The sequence below is a fragment of the Piliocolobus tephrosceles genome, chromosome 8, assembly GCF_002776525.5.
Source record: "Piliocolobus tephrosceles isolate RC106 chromosome 8, ASM277652v3, whole genome shotgun sequence".
Taxonomy (NCBI): Eukaryota; Metazoa; Chordata; class Mammalia; order Primates; family Cercopithecidae; genus Piliocolobus; species Piliocolobus tephrosceles.
In genome coordinates, this window is record NC_045441.1 from 91,906,924 (window position 1) to 91,929,588 (window position 22,665).

At 35.1% G+C, this 22,665-nt stretch overlaps 1 protein-coding gene across 1 annotated transcript in view; it reads left to right on the plus strand.

Moving 5' to 3' along the window:
* GNAT3 (G protein subunit alpha transducin 3) overlaps positions 1 to 19,074 on the plus strand; it is a 56,428-nt gene extending 37,354 nt beyond the window's left edge. Inside the window, exons 5-8 of the mRNA XM_023226715.3 lie at positions 3,367 to 3,495; positions 15,078 to 15,207; positions 15,400 to 15,553; positions 18,848 to 19,074. Coding sequence (XP_023082483.1) covers positions 3,367 to 3,495; positions 15,078 to 15,207; positions 15,400 to 15,553; positions 18,848 to 19,038 — 604 coding nt within the window. The 3' untranslated portion in view covers positions 19,039 to 19,074. The remainder of the gene's footprint in view (positions 1 to 3,366; positions 3,496 to 15,077; positions 15,208 to 15,399; positions 15,554 to 18,847) is intronic.
* The last annotated feature ends 3,591 nt before the right edge of the window (positions 19,075 to 22,665 follow it).

The window sequence follows — 22,665 nt, forward strand, 5'->3', positions numbered from 1 at the left end:
TAATATAAAAGTGAAACAAATGGAAAAGATCAGTAAAGACAGAACAATGAAGCTTGTATGACACTTCAGATTTTTAATCACTGATGGACAGAATGATTATGGAGAGAAATAAGCTATATAAATTCTAGGGAAAAAATTCTGTAATTATTCATTCTTCTTTATTTTAGACCCCAATTTCAAAGGACACATTGCTTTTGGAGGAAAGAGTTTTTCCTAGCTCTCTGATGAAGGAGAGAATGAGTCTCATTTTGTGATTATGTCAACTTGAATAACTTTTCATAAGTGTCTCAGCACCTACCACATTTTAATAGTAAAAAGGATCTCTGCAGTGGAGTAAAACATTGCTTTATACTATTCATTGGTAAGAGTAGTCACAATGAGTAAGAAGCTGAATTGTGGAATATTCCCATAAAATCTTGCTCAGTAAAGCTCTGGGTAGAGAGCCAGAGAGAAAGATAGATTAAAGTGGGCTCTCATTAATGTATTTAGTCTTGTACAAACCACATCGTTAAAATGGGCAAATAAATGGCATTTTATTGCATTTTATAGTATTTAATTTTAATTTTTTCCTTTAAGTATGTTTTACACTGGGACTATCTACTGCATTATACATTCATAGTAAAATTTTAAATCTGTTCATCAAGTTAAAAACAATTAAACAATATAAATTTGCATTCATTTTGGAAATGTTTCCTATATTGTAATAGTTTTCAACCACCCAGATTACTGCAGGTGCAATAGAATAACAAAAGAAAAGCTGATTTTCCCTGTTACAGAGAAATTTCATACATAAGCCAAAAAGTAATAATAATAATAAAGTGTTAATTTTTTTTCTGCTCTTAGGTGTCCTTAAAATGAAAGCTTGCTGAGAAATGTAGTTGAATGGTCATTGCTTTCTTCCAGAAATTAAGAGCAGATTTTTTTCAAACACTGAATTACACTGGAAAACTAGATATAAAATGAGATTGGTACTACAATTTGTCTATTTCATATACATTATGTAGAGCAAGGTCTCTAATACTTTTTCTTTTCTTTTTTTTTTGGTATAAGTAAGATACTTCTTGCTTCCTCAAATCTAGAGATCCTTCAAGTTAAGGCTAACAAAAAAGTGAATATAATCAGAATAAGGGAAAGGAATGCCATAGTTGGCAACATAACCTCATCAGTTCCAGAAAATTGAAAGAAGAGAGGTATGGCAGGGGCAATCAGAGGAAACATTTTAGTTGACTGCATGGTTTACTAATTGCAGTAAAGCCATGTAGTGTGCCTTTAAAATTCCACATGCTTTAAGAATTACCATAGACTTCACCAGGAAAAATCCTAGTTTAAATAATTGGAAAATAATTTAGTACTTTTCAATGATCAGATTCATATATGTTAAGGGCCTCTATTTGGTCGAAGCTTTAGATTATAGGCTTGAACTCCCACATTCTATATTTGTTTATTTAAATAAGCATTTTAAATGCAAATTTGTCAGTCTGCTAATGCTTCTGCTTTGCTTGAAATCATTTATACATGCAAATAAATGTGTCCTTACCAAGGCTTTCATTTAGCTATTATGAAATGAATGTAATCTTTATTTTGGTAGGTATATTTTTGGTGTTTTTTTGTTTGTTGTTTCTCGTGCATGAACTGACCAACAATATACCTATCACACATGCAGGCTTAGTTAATAGAAAATTCACAAAGGGATTTGCTTGCCAAAATAGAAAATAAATACACTAGCTAATTCTACCAGTACTTTCTCTAATACATTTACATCTTGATGTATCACTCTATTTTCAAAAGAAAACTTAAGCTTTTTTAGACTAAAACAAGGCTGTTTTCGTATTATATATGTTATACTATATATATAAATTTTCATATTATATATGTTATGTGTTTCTGAGGTGTGATTTTTACTCTTGGCAAAATCCCTTTGGGACACTTGTCCACCCTTAATTTGTTTCAGCTTAAAAGGAAAAAGCTCCTCCAAGAATAAATTACCTATATTAATAATGAATTTTTTAAAATAATAAAATGTTTTTGTTTTTTCAATCTTTGTGCTAGGTGCTAAGGCATAACAGCTTCTCAGCATAATCACTGAACAAACAATTTTTAACACTAACATTCAGCTGGATTCTACCTCACACATTCTGCCTCAATGGAAGCATTCGAATCTTATCTTTCTATAAATGTGGTTCAGTGTAATGGTGAAATGTGTCATAAAAGCATTACCATGCTATTACTATTTGTATCTAAAATTTGTACAGAAATAGTGATATTGCTAAGCCACTAAAAGCTTAATATCTACAGTCTAGACCAGTGGCTTTCAAATTATTTTTAAAGCAACAAAACACTTTTTTTAGTATAAAGACATTATCTGGTTTCAAGAGTTAGGAAGCTGAGAGCAGGAAGCTGAGAGCAGGGTTTTTTCCTCTAATTTAACAGACTGTTATAGCATACACAGTTTAATTAGACTTATTCCTGTTCATCACCACACCTAGATCCTGTGAGGAGAAAAAAATACCATATTCAGCCTGATAATACTAGGAATTTTTAATACAGCTTCCTGGAAGGGGTAAAGACACAGTGATGCATTGATGGAAGAGGAGATGGGAGTGGGAATAGTGGTACGTTCACCCTTCTGTTCCCAGGAGTGCGAAGTCAGGGTGGGTTTGCAAATTCATGAGTCACTTCCAGTATAGACCAGGAAGAGAGACAAATAGTGCCTCTTTTATTGCGCTAACTAGATATTACAATGGCATTTAATGGAAATGGCTGAGTTTTGATGAGGCAAATCCATGCAAAAATAACAAACAACCTTTGAATTAGTACATTCAAACCAATCACTCTTATAAAACTGAAAATGTCTAAATTCAAAGTACAGAATTTCGAGGATAATCTAGCCACTACCGTTACAAGGCAGCTTTTAGCTTTGTAATGATCCAGGCACTATAAAGAGAAATTTTCTTTCATACTTCTATCCATATACCAGCAAATTTATCACATAAATCACATAAAATACAGGTTAAGGCAGTGTTGATTTAGGTGCCTTTAGAAGAGGACACTGGGGGTCAGCTGTGTACCACAGTCAGCACTCTGCGCTCTGCAGCATTCCAGCTACCAAACTTGTAATTCTGATGATCAGAGTTTGGAAAGCACATCTACAATTTATCACTTTTAATAGATCCTACACTAAAAATTCATTTAGACTGAATCCTGGTTTCTTCAAATGCAAAGTTAAAAAATACACATATACACACACATATATGTATGTAATATATATACATATGTATGTGTATATATGCATATATGTATGTATTATATATGCATGTATTTATGTATTATATATTCACATACATAATTTTGTTTTGTCTTTATTAGCTACCTTAATGATTTAGATAGAATAACAGCATCTGGGTATGTGCCAAATGAACAGGATGTTCTCCATTCTCGAGTGAAAACAACTGGAATCATTGAAACTCAATTCTCCTTTAAAGACTTGCACTTCAGGTATGATCAAATATCTTTTCTAACTGTGGACAGAAGTATGCATCAGGCTTAATATTCCCTCATGGAGAAAAGCTCTAGCCCATGTTCAGGTTCAATAATCCTTGGATGTACTCCCTAGCTCCAGTTCACCTACAGTACCACTGTCCTTCACTGCCCTCCTATAGCCTCTCACCCCAGCCTCTCATCCTGAGCCTCATCCCTCCTTCCAGGCTAAAATGCCTCTGGCTTGAGCAGGTCGGGGCTAGATTTTACTTTCCTCATTTTTAAAACTGGCACTGTACTTTGGGGAAAAAAAAGAAAATGTATTTAAATAATATACAAGAAATGGGTGCCAGGAATCCTATTTCCTTTGCCTTTCTATTTTCCTATTTGCTTGAAATATTCCTATTACATCTGTTTCCTTAATTTTAAAAAATGCAAATTACCAAGAAGAGGATTATTTGAATATGATACTATTTACTGCAATAACAAGGCATATTTTATAACCATGTTTTGAGCATGAAAATGAATCATTATTTTCATTGCTGTTGTATTATCAAGAGCTTCCTAGAAATTCTACTGCAAAATCACTCATTTACTATAACAAGAAATGGAAACCCATACTATAATGTTAGAAAATATCCCTTAATATTTAAATACCTTTTTGTATGGATTGTGCACAATATGGACTATTAAACATTAATAGCAGGTTCTAGTTGTATTGTTTAGTAACGACAAAAATCAATAACAATATAACTAATAAGATTATTCATACATCGAATAATGACAATAATCTTAAAGAGTAAAAAACTGGAGATAGAGTGGCATGAATTATTCATATCCATTTGTGAGGAAAAAGAAAATGGTAATTCATCAACATCATAAATTTATTTTAGTAAGATAAAAGCTTCAAATATTTTAAAGTATGTGTTATATATAATATCTAAGTAGAATGCCTATTATGTAGATAGTATGTTTTCAACTAATACGGAAAAAAACTCTTCAAAATTCCTATCTAAATTTTAGGTCTACAAATAGTTAATTTTCAGAAAGATGAGCCAAAGATTAAACCAGGGTAAAGGGACTGCACCGATTGGGATCAACATCCTGTCTTGGCAAATGCAGGAAAAGTTTGTCATCAGTCCTGCCTTCACTATTGTATAGTTCTTTTTGGCAACTACTTTTTCAGACTCCTCATCTTTGATCCAGTTTCTGGGTTTTCCTCTGGGGCCTTGAGTTCAGTTGTTTCTCCCCCTCTGCCCCTCTTATCCCAGTGAAAGCATTTTTGACACTGTCCCTTTTCTGTCTTACTCTCCTTTCTTTTCTCCAGATGTCTCACTGAAACAGACTAGAACTGAGTGTGGGCCTTGACCAAAGTTCCAATTCCAGATTATCTAATAATTAGCAGTAGGAGTTAAGAAGCACAGTTAACCTTTTCTTTACTTGCTTACCTAATGAGTTTGTTGTAAAGATTAGATGAAGTAAAGTCCTAGCAGAGAGTTATAAGTTGATGTAGCTTATCTTTCATAAGCCAGTACAACTCTCTGGGTCCTAGATTGTCTGGACCATAAACCGGTTTTGACAATTAATGCTACCCATTGAATACGTAAAAGCTCAGCATCCGAGTCACTCCCTACAACACCAACCAATTTGCTATTGTCTCAAAAATGATCACTCTAAAAAATTATCTTGTTTATATATCTGTTCTTTAACATTTCAAGCCTTTGCGCTTGCTAGTCTCTTTGCCTAAACGTGCTCTGCCCCTGAATCTGCAAGAAACATCTCCTTCTTATCATTAAGCTCCGAAATCAAATGCATCTCCTCATGGAGGTGTAACCATCTTATCTATGTACCATCCATGCTTATCCCTGTTGCTATACACCCTGCAGCATGCTAATAATTGTTTAACAGCAGGGTTTCTGAGGCAGTAAAGCAATGGAGGGCTTGCTGATTTGTAGCTCTTGATTTTTCTGGTGCAAATAACCCCACTGTGGCCAATTTCAGTCAACCAAGGTGATGTCACTAAATGCAGAGTTGAGGAGAAATGCAGATAAACAGCTCTCACTAAACCAGGGTGAGCCATAGTCACTGCAATATTGATATATCACACTGCTTTCTTTTTTTTAAGAAAAAATTATCAATATATGAGATTGCCTTGCTTCTTTATTAGTTTTCTCTTTTTGTTTCTGTTTCTGTCTCATATGCCCCTGAGCTCCTGGACGCTAGGGGCCATGTCTATTTATAGCTGTACCTCCAGTGCTTATCATAGTGGCTAGCACAGAGTAAGAATGCAGGGAATTTTTGCTGAATGAGTAAAGGCACTATGCCAAGCACCATATGTACACAATCTTTATACTTACACAGTAGCATCACGAGCTGAGTATTGCTATCCATACTCAGGATAAGCAATCTTGGTTATCCTGAGGCTAACTGGATAGCCTCAAAAACTGGAGGCTAAACTGAGATAAAAAGTTTCCCCTAAGGTCTTTCACAGAAGTGCTAGAGATAGAACTAAAATGCATATCTTTCTGTCTTCAAAGACCACACTCCTTACACTGTATGGCACTAGTTAGTTGTTAGATAAATTGGGGTGAAAACCATTCTTTTTCTGTAGAGTGTTTTTTTTTCAGTGTTGTTGATTTATAATCTCTTTCAGAGAGAAGGCGGAGGGAGGGTAAAATGACAGCCTCTTGGGGAAATATCTTTTAAGTTGGAGGTCCTGTGGTCCTTTATAAGTCAGTGCTTCTAAAAGCAGGGTACAAGACGACTGTCAAACACATGAACCCTCAGAAAATCATGGTCATTTTCTGAGACATCTATTTCACTCTGAACCAAGTAATATAAACAATCAAAATTTTGAAACAATTATGAATATGTGATGGTTAATACTATCAACTTAATTGGATTGAAGGATACAAAGTATTGATCTTGGGTGTGTCTGTGAGGGTGTTACAAAAGGAGATTAACATTTGAGTCAGTGGGCTGGGAAAGGCTGACCCACCCTTAATCAGGGTGGGCACAATCTAATCAGCTGCCAGTGCGGCTAGAATATAGGCAAGCAAAAAAATGCGAAAAGACAGACTGGCCTAGCCTCCCAGCCTACATCTTTCTCCTGTGTCAGCGCCCCTCAGCTGGTACTGCCACCACATCAGCCGCCCTCCCAGAGATAGAAAGACGTAGGCTGGGAGGCTAGGCCAGCCTCTCTTTTCACATTTTTCTGCTTGCTTATATTCTAGCTGTGCTGGCAGCCGATTAGCTTGTGCCCATCCAGATTAAGGGTGGGTCTGCCTTTCCCAGCTCACTGACTCAAATGTTAATCTACTTTGGCAACACCCTCACAGACACATCCAGGAATAATACTTTGTATCCTTCAATCCAGTCAGGTTGGCACTCAGTATTAATCATCACAGAGTAGAATATAACATTTGCATTAACGTTTAAAATAAAATATTAATTTTAAAATACTTTTTTTTCTTACAATAGGACTCTTCAGTTTAGACCTCCAGACCCCCTTTGGTACATAGTCATTTTCCTCTGTCCTTTTGTAGTTTTGTGGCTTATCTTGTGAAGCACTATCTTAAGTCATATACGAAGGTGAGCTATTTTGCTTTCGCATATTACTGATCCTTATGAAGCAATGAGGAGGGTTTTGCTAACTCTCTATTACAGTATCAATGCTAAAATGTAAGGTGTTTGTGAACTGGATTGTGAAACCAAGCTAGAAATTATTTTGATATAATATTCTCTTGGCTGGGCATGGGGGCTCACACCTGTAATCCTAGCACTTTGAGAGGCCGAGGCGGGTGGATCACTTGAGGTCAGGAGTTCACACCAGCCTGGCCAACATGGTGAAACCCCTTCTCTACTAAAAATACAAACATTAGCCGGGCATGGTGGCATGCCCCGGTAATCCCAGCTCTGCAGGAGGCTGAGGCAGGAGAATCACTTGAATTCAAAAGGTGGCAGTTGCAGTGAGCCAAGATCACGCCACTGCACTCCAGCCTGGGTGACAGAGCAAGATACTGTCTCAAAAAAAGGAAAAAAAAAAGAACATTCTCTTTACTGTGCAACTACCACCTCTTTGCTGTATACTAAAACAGGTTTCAAGATTTTTTTGTTTTCTTAAGAGCATGTGATTTTCCTCTGACTCAAGACAACGTTATTAAAGGCATTTTCAATGAGGAAGAGGTTAGAAGATACAGTACTTCCTTACCCCAATGCAAAGAATTTTTCTAAAAACAAGTCTTTATTTAAACAATACAATTTGGAAATATTTAAATTTTGTTACAAAATATTTTAAAATTTTTCTTGAGGAGCTATTGAAAATTATTTAAATACAGTTTTAAGTTTAGCTAGAGCAATTAAGATAGATTAATCCTTTAATCAATTCTCACCATTAAATAGCTTTTCTTTCAAGTGCTACATAGGATAGTCCAAAAGTGCACAGGGTTTTGGAGTGTACAATTCTGTAGTATTTCAAAATAGGATGCATAAAAGTAATGTACCTTCCAACTTTATTTCAGCAAGTACCCAGGTATTAAAATATATTACATTAGCATTGATTTGTATTCACATAGCATAAGACATCTTATGACTATTTAAAACCAAAGGCTCAATTTACATATTAAATTAGAGAACTCTAAACTTTTACATAGGAACACCAAAATGAAAAATTATCTCTGCCAATGTCCTGGAACATAATTGTGTATCATCTAATTCAATGGCAATTACTGTAGAGTTCTTATCAAACCAGAACTGCAGCTGTCAAACTGATAAATTATCTTTATAGACATTAATATACTATGTAAGTGGAAAATGCGGAGCAAATGTAAGCCCTCCTATTGTTACAGAATAATTCCTCAGAACAAGTAACTTAGACATGTATTTACAGGGATTTAGCAAACAATTACAGAAAAAAAAACTTTCTCCCTAATTTTTCCATGATGGAAAAACAGAATTGAAAGGACCTGAAACTATATGGGAGCTAAGGAGAAAAGGTTAACAACTATTACAACACAGAGCTTTAGATTTCCTAAATTACCATAACTGTTTATAAGAATGTTTGAGCAGATCTATGATATAAAATAACCTACAGTTTTCCTGAGATATGATGTTGAATTGTGTATATTGTGGTCATTTGTGTGGCATATGCATCATCTCAGATTACAAGTGAATCTGGCTGTCCACACAGCAGCTACATTTCAATTTGGCTTTGCTAGTCTTTATAAGATCTCATAGAGCAATAACTCATATATACTATATATTTGTTTCAGGCATGTTTATGATTAGTATTACCAAAATAATAAGTTATAAAATATGATGTCTAATTGATTCTAGTGACAGAACTTATTCTAACGGCTTTATGAATCACATTATTAAAGAATCAGAGAATTATTTGAAGTTTCAAATGCACACACACACATTTAGTAGAAAGCATATAATGGTATTAATGATTCTGATGATTTGGAGACCTTGGCTCCCTTACAGTTATAAATCCTTTTGATTCTGATTTTTAATTGTGAGGATTTAAGAGATTTAGTAAGACATCTGTGCACATCCTTCCTGTCTGCAAGTATCTACCCTTCTCTATTTTCAAGACCAGAAACAAGGGAAAGATTGGTTAGACCATTTGCTATGGGTGTGTAGTGAAGACACAGATCCACCTGGTCTCATATGTAACCATGATGAGAAATTATAACAACTGTGATAGAGACTAACATCTTGAATAAATCCCATTCAATAGAATACCTTAAAATAAATTCCTACTCAGATTGGGTTTTATTTTTATGTAATCAAATACATAGTAGAGAATGTCAGAAAGGGATTTTTCAAAGATAAGTACATGCTTATAGGATAAGCAAAGACATCTAACAAATTAGCTGCAGTAGCGTTGTTGATTTTTAGCTACTCTAGATTATACACTAATTTTACAAGAATTATAAGGGGCAGATTATATTATAATCTATTATGATATGAAATGTGAATAATCTCATGTGATCCAATATTTACCCAACTGTTTAACATAAACCATAAACCTCAAAGCTTTGCCGACCGCTTACTAGAACTATAAAACACAAATGTTTAGTTAACTGTTTAATATAAAGCCATAAAAATCTGATGGTTTGCCCTGTATTAATGCCTTGGGCAATATAACAAATAATCAGTATTCAACTGTCACTTAAAAGACTAGCCTATCAATTTTCAGCTACATCATAAATTTTAGTTATTTAAATTTTTTTAACTTTAAGAATTCCAACCAATGTCAGACTTAATAACAAAATACATATTATCCCTCCTTAAAAAAACTAAATAAATAAGACCAAAAAACCCCACACAAAATCCCAAATAAGAACTGTAAGTTCCATGTAACATCATGGTAGTTAAGATTTATTATTTTATTCAGAGAGTTGAGAGTATTCAAGCATGTCTATTTCCCTCATTAATAATCTACTGTATTTGACCAATCCAAAACTCCAGGCAGCAAATATACTTGTTTTCTCTGATTTTAATTTTGTCTCTCATAGAATGGTCACAATGAAGCTTTTTGTTTTGATGTTTATACATAAGGGAGAATATTTCTTCAGCCAAAAAATATAAGCAATTACTTCACTTTGGGGATCTTCAAAATGTTTTCACAGGTAGTAATACTTTACAATTCCATAAAATGAGGACTAAATTAAAATTTAGGAGAAAGCTAAAACTGAAGAGAGAAGTATGAAAAATAAATGACTACAATATTAGCAAAACAAAATGTCACTATTCTTAGAGCTAACACAGTGTCCAAGAGAATCAATACGAAAACAAAACTCTGGCTATTGGTCTGATTTGCTAATGAGCATTTCAGTTCAATAATAGCAGATGGCATTAGAGAAATGATCAATGCTCTCTGGACCTATGTCTCCTACGTCAATCTGCACACACACAAAAATATTGCTTATCAAATGAGTCATAAAATGAGAAGATTATATGCATTCAACCTAAGATAGGCTTCCCATTTTATCTATATGAACAAAATGCTAAGACTGAGCAATCTTTGTCCTCTCTTCCTTGGGAGAAAGCTAAGCCAATTAAAACATGTTTATTAGAAGCTGCATGATATGCAGAAAGAGCACTAGGCTAAGGGTCATAGTGCATCAGTTCTATCCTTTATTAATTGTGAATTTAGGAACAAACCACCTTAGCCTCTCAAAGGCCAGTTTCTTCACTTTGGTAAAGAAATGGGTAAATACTATTTTCCCTTCAAAGAATTGTTATGAGAAACAGAAAGCCATGGATTTCAGAATTTATTTTTCAGGGAGAGCACACAATTCCAATGTGACTTTTATTCTACCGTAAGTTATTTTTCCTGCAATTGTTACTTATCACAGTTGTACGTATTTATCAGAAGAGGAGAATAGCTACCTCTTACACCTGTTAACACATCATTAGTAGGCTGCAAAGAAGCTGACTCATCAGAGAAAATCAAGGCATAGCCAATGAGTTTGTTGTTACTCTGATTTTCATCTCAGATGCTTCAGATGTTTCAGATATGGGCAAGAACCATTTGAGGACATTATGTTGTAGAAAATAAATATGTAGGAAGTATATGAGGTTCCTTTTTCTTCCTCCTCCTGGGTAGTTTATGTCCCCCATAGAACCCACAAGTTAGAGTTTCCATATCTTAATAATTCCTACTATTATTTTTGTCATTAATCCCCACACATGCCAAAAACAAAACAAAACTATTAACATGAGAGAAATAAGATGATTTTGCTCTGAGATAAAATATTTGGTCACTATGCAGGAAATCTGAGCAATTACAAAGTCACCTTAAAGAGAGGAGTTTCTCAGCCTTTTAAGATGTAAATATAATCTGAATATATAATCTAATTGAAAATGTGACTAAAAGAATACAAATATCAACCGGAATGAAACAGAATGGCATAATTGGGCATAAAAGCAGGGAAAAGGAGACTACAAACAAAGGTTGACAAGACTAACGCAAGTTCTGCTTAGTGGAGAAAACTTACCAGAGGCATCCTAGAATTTGATTCCTACAGCACTGCCATCACTGCTGTGGAAATGGCGCATTGGGCTCCCTTAGCACAAACATTCCATGATTCTTTGTCCTAGCTCCATGACTGGTTTGTCATTAAGCAAGGGAAAGGGGGATTTTTCCCCTGAGGTGGGGATTAGAGTGAAAGAGATTAGGCCTATGGAAATCCTTGCGAGTTAAAAAGTCCGTGGGTGGGGTTAAGAAGGGTGGTTTCACTTTGAAAAGCCCACCAGGAGTTTAAACCTAATAATGGATACTATACCCTCAGGTCCCCCAAATCTGTAAGTTAATCATCATTGTTCAATCACAGTGTCACATTTCTTTGCCAAAAAATGATCCACAATATATTCATATATGACCAAATGGAGCATATATGTACTACATCTGAAACACATTAGGTGATTATCTTCATTAAAAGAAAAGAACGAAACCTCCCAGAGGAAGGGAGTTTAAATTTTTTGCCCAGTGACCTGTTTGACAGCATAGAACTACTGCCTGGTCTGGGAGAAGGATAGACTGCACAGTGAAGATAATTTCTGTCCACTAGTGAGGGTTTGAGCGCTAACTGCAGGCACTAGTACTAGTTGTGCACCTCTGTTCTAAGTAAACAGAGTTATATTTAGCAAGTTAACAACTTTCACAGCATAGCTGTCATAGCCACAGAACCTATTGAACCTATCATGGTGCCACGTACATAGCAGCCTCAACAAATATTAGTAGAAATATAATTCTTAGGCAATTTGCTTAAGGGCTCCTCTGAAAAAACAAGAATGCTAAATGTACCTCCTTGTAAGTTCCTGAAGAGGTTTAAATGAGTTCACTGCTGTAAGGTGCTTATATGCCCGACAAATAGTAAACTCTTATTAGGTGTGTTAAATTAAGATTAATCCATTACAACTGGTGATGTGGAACATGAAAGTCATGATCTCAATGATTTCTAGTTCCACCACATTTTATAGTTTAAATCTAATTTATACTTTAAAAGTAATTTCAACAAAGAAATAAATAAAACTCCAGTTTATGAAGTCTGAAAAAAAACTAAGGTATTTTGTGGATTAACAAAACAGTTGATGAACAATTTAAATATCTGAATGCATATTTATCATCCTTGTTTCTGTAAGAATGTCATTTAATTTTTCAACATTAAAGGCATTGGTTAATTTTCACATAATACAACCGAAAAGTCAAAATTTGGTCCCCTTCCTCCATTTATTTTGCAAGCCTGAAACTGCAATTTGATAATTAGTAGCACATATAATATTCTTTATAAACACCAAATTTAAATTTCCACACTATTAACTATTGAACGCTTAACCATTATCTTCAATGTTGTGAGCAAATTCTCTTTTAGTCTACTGCTTAATGGAGTGATTTTGCATTGGTACATTATTTGGGGAATATTAGTTCTATATATCTTTACTTGGTTCACATATGAAATATGAAGTATAATATATTGTACTTTGATTATTTTCAATAAGCAGATTGGTTGACATTTATTACTCCAAGTATAACTATTACCTTGAAGTCTGTACAACTTGGATGCTTTTTGGTACTTAATACCTTGAGTTTAAACTATTATGATAGCCCCATAATTTATTTCTTTGTTTCTTATCTCTTCCTCATTAAGTCCAACTTCTGGACTCAGATCAAAGTGATCTAACACAACAACAAACAGACAAAAAATGTCAAGTCCCTATCTGAAAATCACCCGTAGTCCTCTATGGTCTGCAATATTAAATCTTCATTTCTCATGTAACGTGAAAGGACCAGCAAATCCACTGCTGGCTGATCATGTGAGGCTCACTCCTGAAGTCCTTTGCTCTTGCTGTTTCCTCTGTCACCTTTGCCTGTAACATTGTTTGCTCCAGATATTCAGTTGGCTTAACCCCTCATCTCCTTAGGTTTTTACACTTCTGTCATCTTCTACAGTTTCTGATCACTCCATTTCAAATGACAACTCACCCCCTCCACTTCCTATATGGATATCTGAAGTCTATTTTCATATGGATATTTCCTATTAAGTCTATTTTCAGATATTCATATAGGATATGAATCCACATCAGATATCCTATATGGATATCTGAAGTCTATTTTGAAACATACACACCAATCACTATTACCACCACCACCAGTTTAAAAGCTTAAGGCTGAATCCTTGGTGCCTGGCATATAATAAGTGCTTAGTAATTATTTGTTGAATAAACAATGAATAAGTGGATAAATGGATAATTATTAGACCATATAGCTCGGTGTTTTTACTTTATTCTTTATGTTTCCAAAACTATAAATAACTTGCTTACCCCAAGCATGCTATGTTCTATCATGCCTTGGTAACTTATACATATTTATAAAAAACATGTGTAAGTTATCAAGGCATGAGAGAACATAGCACGTTTGCTGTGTTTCCTGCCTGTCTATTCAGTTAACATGGAATCTATTCATTTATTTAGCAAATATTTTTTGCGTGCCTGTTATGTGTTGGGCATGGTGCCAGGAACTAGGCATACAGCAGTTACTAATACAGATAATATTCCTGACCTCATGAGGCTGTTATTCTACTATGGAGATGATAGATATTGATGATTACCATAAAGGAAAGAAAGTGATGCTATAGAAGGTAAATAGAGGATTGAGAGAGGTGCAATTTACATGGACACTCCAGGAGGCTTCTTTGTGGAGGAGATATTGATGCTAAGACTTCATAGTTGAGAAAAAAAGCAGGCATGGAAGGAAGAAAGAAATCTTTGTCACAGGAAAAGAAAAGAGACTGTGTGCGAAAGCCCTGAGGTAGCAAACATTAAACAGTTCCTTTGATATAAACCTAACTTTTTGCTGCCTAGCTCCTAGTTTTTAAAATTGAGTCCTCTGTCCACAATGATCTCTCACCAAAATACATAAGTAGAGGAAGGGCTGAGTTTTCAAACACCTCTAAGAGTCACAATCCCTCAGGCTAACTTAAGTCTTCCTATATGCTCACATTTTACCTTGTACATTAGAATATTTTTACATAATATTATAGTAACTTATTTTTTTTCTCTACAAGACAGAACGTTCTTGGAAGATACAGACCATATCTTTTCATCTTTGTGCTAGCAGACCTAGCACAGTGTCTAGTACATAGAATGCAAAGAATAATTGTCTGAGTAAACAAGTGAATGTAGAAAGATGTAAGAAAATAGGCAAGAATCATAGCATCAAAACTACAGTAACTTCCAATCTTCTTGCAGTTTCTTTTCATTCAAGAGAATATGTCTAAACTTTGATCAAAATATTCTATGGCTAATGAATGTTTTACTAAAACTCGAAACTCTTTTAAATTTCACAGTTTCTCAAAGTCAGTGTGTAAATCATTTTACTCTAGTTTGCACGGAGACATTTTTAAAAACTGTTTTTTCTCTGTGGTCCTTGAGCAGCCATTTGACCAAATACATTTTATTTTTTAATCAATAAAAGTCAAACGAATACCTTTTGAATGTATGGGATCACCCATTTATACCTCTAAATAACCTCAATGCACATTTTGGAGGATATTTGTAAGATTTATTATTCATTTGATGTTTTCTTAAAGGATGTTTGATGTAGGTGGACAGAGATCTGAGAGAAAGAAGTGGATTCACTGCTTTGAAGGAGTTACATGCATTATATTTTGTGCTGCACTTAGTGCCTATGACATGGTCCTCGTGGAAGATGAAGAAGTGGTAAGTCTAAAAGAAAAACAACAAAGCCAGGGTTAAAAGTAATCTTTGTGCTTTTCAGTAGTACTACCACATTGCCCAACTCCTGAAGGTTTGCCAAAGATTTATGTTAGTTCTAGATCCTTGTTCACGATGCTCAACATTCACATTTTGCAAATAATAATCCTACTCATTCTCATTTCTGATACCTAACAGAATAGAATGCATGAAAGTCTTCACCTGTTCAACAGTATCTGTAATCACAAGTATTTTTCAACAACCTCCATTGTCCTGTTCCTCAACAAAAAAGATATCTTTCAAGAAAAGGTAACCAAGGTGCATCTTAGTATCTGCTTTCCAGAATATACCGGTAAGATTCTTTTCTTTTAGTTTCATAGTAATACATTTTTGTATAAACATATATTTCCTATCTGGATCTTGGCATTTAATACTTATGAGGATGAAGCTTATGATCATCTTTGAGTCATCTTTATGATCCAAACTGGGAGAAAAAAAAAAACTTACAATAAAGAAGAACCCTCTCTACATTGTCTACATTAAAGCAAAACTCTAATAAAATAAACTGGAAGGGGTTAGATGGACCGGGGTTGCTACTCTATAGAATGTATCAAATGACATTGGAACCTGAATTGTCTTCAAAATTATAACAGGAATGCAAATCTTATTCCAAATTGACATTTTTGATGTATTTCCTACTGAAACCTTGTAATGCTATAGTAAATCTCAGAGGCCCTTCAATATCTGAGTTGTTTCTAGAGATATAGCATGAATGAATTTGAGAATGAATAATGACATCTTCATTTTTTTTCTGGTTTTCTTGGATCCTGGAATTTTAGTGCTAATCCTGTTAGTCAGCGATTGTAAATGTGAAATCCCACAGAACGGCTGTTTCTCCTTCAGAAAGAGTTTTTTTCTTTTTTTGTAAATAGTTGGATGTTCCATTGGTAATAAAATTACATTAAAAAATTTACTTTTTTGAGATGGAGTCTCGCTCTGTCACTTAGGCTGTAGCCTTTGTCTCCTGGGTTCAAACGATTCTCCTACTTCAGCCTCCCGAGTAGCTGGGACCACTGGTGCACGCCACCACACCCAGTTAATTTTCGTATTTTCAGTAGTGATGGGGTTTCACCACGTTTGCCAAGGCTGGTCTCGAACTCTTGACCTCAAGTGATCTGTCCACCTTGGCCTACCAAAGTGCTGGGATTACAGGTGTGAGCCATTGCATCTAGCCATTTTTATGATTTAAACAAAATACAAATCCAGTTTTACCACTTAGGTATGTAAGGCTGCCCAGATGTTACTAGGAGCATGGCATTCTGTCAAAACAAATACTTATATTGGTCAATCTACAATTAGGGCTTATATCTTTTTTCTATAATTATAAATATTTATAATATATCATACATTTATCATGTGATTAAATATATTTTTCATATTACAAATAATATTCAAATACATTGAATATTACTAATTAAATATAAACTCATAATTAAAGGTTTTATATTATATAATATACTAGGATTTATTTCTTAGAGCAGTTTCTAGTTTATAGAGAAATGAAATGTTTCAACAGAAAGTATGAAGAGTTCCCACGTACTTTCTTTCTCATCCCCTCCTACAGTTTCTCTATTTAGAGAACTGCTTTGGTGTGGTACCATTTGTTAAAATTGATGAATTATATTGATGAATTGATATTAACACATTTTACATTATTAACTAAAGTCCACTTATTTTTTTTTTTTCTTGAGACAGAGTCTTACTCTGTCGCCCAGGTTGGAGTACAGTGGCGCGATCTCAGCTCCCTGCTACATCTGCCTCCTGGGCTCAAGCTATTCTTCTGCCTCAGCCTCCCAACTAGCTGAGACTACAGGCACCCACCATCAGGCTGGCTAATTTTTGTATTTTTAGTAGAGACGGGATTTCACCATGTTGACCAGGCTGGTCTTGAACTCCTGACCTCAGATGATCCACTCACCCTCCCAAAGTGTTAGGATTACAGGCGTGAGCCACCGTGCCCGACCAAGTCCATCATTTGATTAGGGTTCACTCTTTTTGTTACACAGTTCTATGTGTTTTGCCAAATGCAGGTCATGTATCCAGCATTACAGTATTATACAGAACAGCTTCACTGCCTTAAAAATTCCCTGTGTTCCCCCATTCATGCCTCCTCCCTCCTCACACTCCTGGCAATCACTGATCTTTTTATTGTTTCTATCCTTTTGCCTTTTCCAGAGTGTAATATAACTGGAATCATATAACATGTAGCATTTTCTTACTGTCTTTTTTCACTTAGCAATATGCATTTAAGTTTCCTCCATATCTTTTTATGGATTGATAGCTAATTTTTTTATTTCTAAATTAATATTCTGTTCCTTAAATGAACCACAGTTTATCCTTTCAGCTACAGAAGGACATCTTGGTTCCTCCCAATTTTTGGCAATTATGGGAAAAGATGCTATAAACATCCATGTGCAGGCTTCTGTGTAGACATAAGTTTCTAGGTAAATGCCTAAAAGTGTGATTGCTGGATTGCATGGTAAGACTATGTTTAGCTTTGTAAGAAACTGCCAAATTGCCTTTCAAAATGACTGCACTATTTTGCATTTCCACAAGCAATTAACTTCTATAACTCCATGCACTTACCAGCATTTGGTATTGCCAGTGTTTTGGATTTTAGCCATGTTATACGGCTTTAAAGTTTGTCCCTCATGGAATTTTGCTTCTAGTTACAATAAAGTAGGAAACAAAGACTTACTTCTTCAGAAAGTTTTTATGCTACTGCTCTATCCTGTGTCAAGTCCCCATAAAGCACATTCTGTTATAAAGCCTATCAACAGGTCATTTTTAGTTGTCCTGTATTTTTTAGCCTACTTGTTTTATGTCTGCCTTTTCTCGACTGATTCATTGTACATCCTGCTATTGGACTAAAGTTTCTCAAGCAGAGCCTTCATCGTACTACTGCTATATAACACATCAGTCAAGAGTACCTCTCTATAGCCTTTTATATCTCATCCTAACTCCTGTTTTGTTAGTAACATAGTCTATAATGTAGCCCATAACACCTATTCTACTTAATTTCCCACAATTCCTCTACAAAAATCTTTCATTTCTATCAAAGTAGATTCTTCAAAGCTCAATCTGTTTCCTGACCCTACCCTCAAGTCTAGCGGTACAATTCTCACTTTCACTTTTTTGCTTGCACTTACTTTTCTCTTCTCTGTTGTAGGTACCTCTCAAAGTCCAGCTCAAATACCATCTCCTCATCTCCTTCTGTACCCTAGTCATCTACCTTTTCCATTCGTTTTCTCTTTTAGTGTGTATAAAAACACCCACACGCATGCCCACAAACACACACACAGTATTTGATGTATATGTAAGTTTGTATCACTCACTTTGTTTTAAAAATATTTTGGGATTTCTTCTGTATTGTGAGCTTTTTTGATACAAAGTTTACTTTTAGCCACCGGGAGCTCCCAATGGGGTGAGCATAGTTCCCAGCACCCTGATAATTGAACCTTGCCTTTATGATTTTGCAATACTTAGTATATCAAAGTAAAATCCTAAAACTTACTGATATTATTTATAGCCTATTCTTTGTAAGATACGATTAATCTTTACCTCTTTAAATATTTTGTTTAACAAGGTCCAAATACATTTGAAGATGCAGGAAACTACATCAAGAACCAGTTTCTAGACCTGAATTTAAAAAAAGAAGATAAGGAAATTTATTCCCACATGACCTGTGCTACTGATACCCAAAATGTCAAGTTTGTGTTTGATGCAGTTACAGATATAATAATCAAAGAGAATCTAAAAGACTGTGGGCTTTTCTAATCAACCATTTTCTCTTCCACTCTTGCTCATGTATGCTTTTCAAAATATAAAAGAAAAGGTGCTGTGTGATGTGTTTAGTTTGAATAGACATTAACTTATTTAGACATATAACTAGCATTTTAAAGCAAAAAGTTTTCCTACAAAAAGGTTTATGTATTATCATCTGTATCTGGATAAGTTTAAATTTCTTTGGAACATGGGGAATGGGAGGGCCTTCGTTGTCCTTATATCTAAAAACTGATATATTTTGGTAACTGTAAGAGTACATATCAATGACACTGAATTTTCTTGGAAATAAACTTCTACATGTGGACTATTTTTACTCATAGAATAATGAAGAAATATGGAATAATATTATTTCCATTGGCCAGATCTTGAGAGGCATTCATTTTTGTTGATAATGTAACCATGCCAGTACTGTAGAGATTTTTTTTTTAAAGATACAGGGTCTCCTTATGTTGCCCAGACTGGAGTACAGTGCCACAATCATAGCTCACTATGGCTTCTAACTCCTCGGCTCAAGCGATCCTCTCACCACAACCTCCTGAGTAACTAGATCTACAGGTGCATGCCACCATGCCCAGCTAAGTTTTTGTTTTTTTGTGAGTTTTTTTTTGGAGTAACAGTGTCTCACTATGTTGCCCAGCCTGGCTTGAACTCCTGGCCTCGGGTGATCCTCTCTTCTTGGCCTCCCAAAGCCCTGGAATTACAGGCTTGAGCCACGGTTCTTGGCCTGGAAAGACTATTGTAAAAGGGCATGAGACATTTATTAGTCAATTACCCTCTGTTAGGCAGCTGCAAGTGAAATGTTCTGTATACACTTCTTTGTTAATAGGAAATTACATTTGCAAAATAAATATATTCAATTTTATCTCCTACATTAGTTTCTTTAAAAAAATCATTAATGCTAAATTTACTCTTAGAGTTGAAAATTTCAATAATTTGTGTTTTTTGCACTAGCCTGGTTGAATAGAGGGGGAAGTGTATGGTCAAATACACAATGTAAGGCTTTATAAGTGAATAACAGTTTTTAATGGAACGCCAGTTCCCCACATTTTATTCCAGATTGGCATGGAACATTATTACAACTGATGACCACATGGGCTTTGGGATGATAACTCTGGACTTCAAGAGAGAAAAATAATTTAATGTTTTAGCACTCATATGTTTTGTGTTTTGTGAATAAGAAGTGGGAAGGAAGAACAAGCAGATTTTTAGAAGATAAATGTTGATCTCCTCCACTGGTACTGTATGGTCCATTCTAACTATCATATTTTATCCTAATGGTCAAAGTCTACTTTTTAAAAAACCAAGTTGGTGCTTTAGAAAGTAAATCATATTATTTATGAAGATTACAGGTGATTTTTTTCTTTTTATAAATTGCCTACCATTTGCAAACATTCTTTTTTTTTTTTTTTTTTTTTTGAGACAGGTTCTCACTCTCTCTCTCTCAGACTGGAGAGCAGTGGCCCAATCTCAGCTCACTGAGACGTCTGCCTCCCAGGCTCAAAGGATTCTCTCGCCTCAGCCTCCTGAGTAGCTGGGATTATAGGTACATGCCACTACTGCCCGGCTAGTTTTTGTATTTTTAGTAGAGACAAGGTTTCACTATGTTGGTTAGGCTGGTCTCAAACTCCTAACTTCAAATGATCTACCCACCTCGGCCTTCCAAAGTGCTGGGATTACAGGCTTGAGCCACTGTTCCTGGCCCTGCAAAACATACTTTTAAAACATGTCTTGGCCAGGTGCGGTGGCTAACGTCTGTAATCCCAGCACTTTGGGAGGCCAAGGTTGGTGGATCACAAGGTCAAGAGATCAAGATCATCCTGGCCAATATGGTGAAACTCCGTCTCTACTAAAAATACAAAAATTAGCTGGGTGTGTTGGCGTGCGCCTGTAGTCCCAGCTACTAGGGAGGCTGATGTAGGACAATTACTTGAACCCGGGAGGCGGAGGTTGCGGTGAGCTGAAATCACGCCACTGCACTCCAGCATGGGCAACAGAGTGAGACTCCATCTCAAAAGAAAAAAAAAAAAAAGTATGTCTCACTATCATTTATCCTTCTATACTTCTGGAAAATAATATATAGTCAGAATACTAGGTCAGCTTATTAGATTTATAATGACTCTTTTAAAATATTTAATTAAATTCTTATAAGCTAGGTGAGTTGCAGGGAACATAAGTTAAACAATTTGCCAATCTGTGGTTTAGGTGGATTTAGACAATTCTGTTTCTCAGTGTTGCTACTTCATTTTTCTATGACATGTTTTCCTTCTAAACACATAAAGATAATCATAACTCATTGAATAATCTTCACTAAAGTGCCTGTGGCTTTTTTCCCCAAAACAAAGCAATTATCAACAAATACAGTCAAATTTTTAAAATTATATTAAAAAATTATTTTGAAATTCCAAGATATCAAGCACACATGAAAAAAAGCATGAGCAATCATTTAGTTCAGGCATTCCATAAAGTTTTCTAGCCGAGAATCACCATCTGTATGACAACCATCCAACAGTTTGTTGGAGACATTCAATACTATGAGATTTTAAATAAATATTACTATATTTGATTCATTGCGTTGTCTTTCCTCCCTTCCCACTCTACTTCAACCTGTTCTCTTCCGTAAGTGTGAAGAGACTCTTCCATGAAGGAAAATATATCATTCGAAATGTTACTGACTTAAGTTTAGGATTCATTTTTAAGACAATGTAGGTGTAAAGGGTGGGGTCAGATGGTTCAATTTGCCTTTCAAAAGTACATAACTCTTGACCTCGTGATCTGTCCACCTCAGCCTCCCAAAGTGCTGGGATTACAGGTGTGAACCACCACGTATCTACTAAAAATACAAAAATTAGCTGGGTGTGGTGGTGCATGCCCGTAGTCCCAGCTGCTTGGGAGGCTGAGGCAGAAGAATCACTTGAACCCGGAAGGTGGAGCTTGCAGTGAGCAGAGATTATGCAACTGCACTCCAGCCTGGTGACAAAGCGAGACTCCATCTCAAACAAACAAAGTACATAACTCATTTTGCCCTGTGCACAAAGTGACAGGCATAAATATTTATTTCTGAAATATTGTTCTCTGAAAACACTAAACAGTATGTAAAATGACCAAAATGAAAATGGAACTTATCTTGACTTATTATTTTTAAAAAGAAAACTGTTAAATTCCTCCCAATATTATGATTTAACTTAAAGAAGTTGTCTTCATCATTGCAAATATTGCCATGCCAAACAATGAATTCTAATTAATAAAAGAAAATTTTTAGTAAAGAAAAAAATTAAACAGATGTTTGTATTGATTCTTTAATGATTGCAACCTTTCAAATTTAATTATTTCAGTTTTCACTTTCAAAAGTTTAATATAAGAAGTTAGAATAGAAACACAGCATTTGGGGCTAGTTTTTAAATATAACAAAATAAAATAAGGACAAGTTTGCTTCTACCCTGAAGAAACTTCCACTGAGAATAGTAATGTTGGTTAAAAGGAAAACATGAATTTCAAGCTGAAGCTCAGGCTTCTGTCTGCGCAGTCAGTGCCCTTGCTTTTTGTGGTTGCAGCTCAGTCACATGCTGAAACAAACAAACAAAATGAATGCCACTCAAACTCGCTCAAACATGATTATAA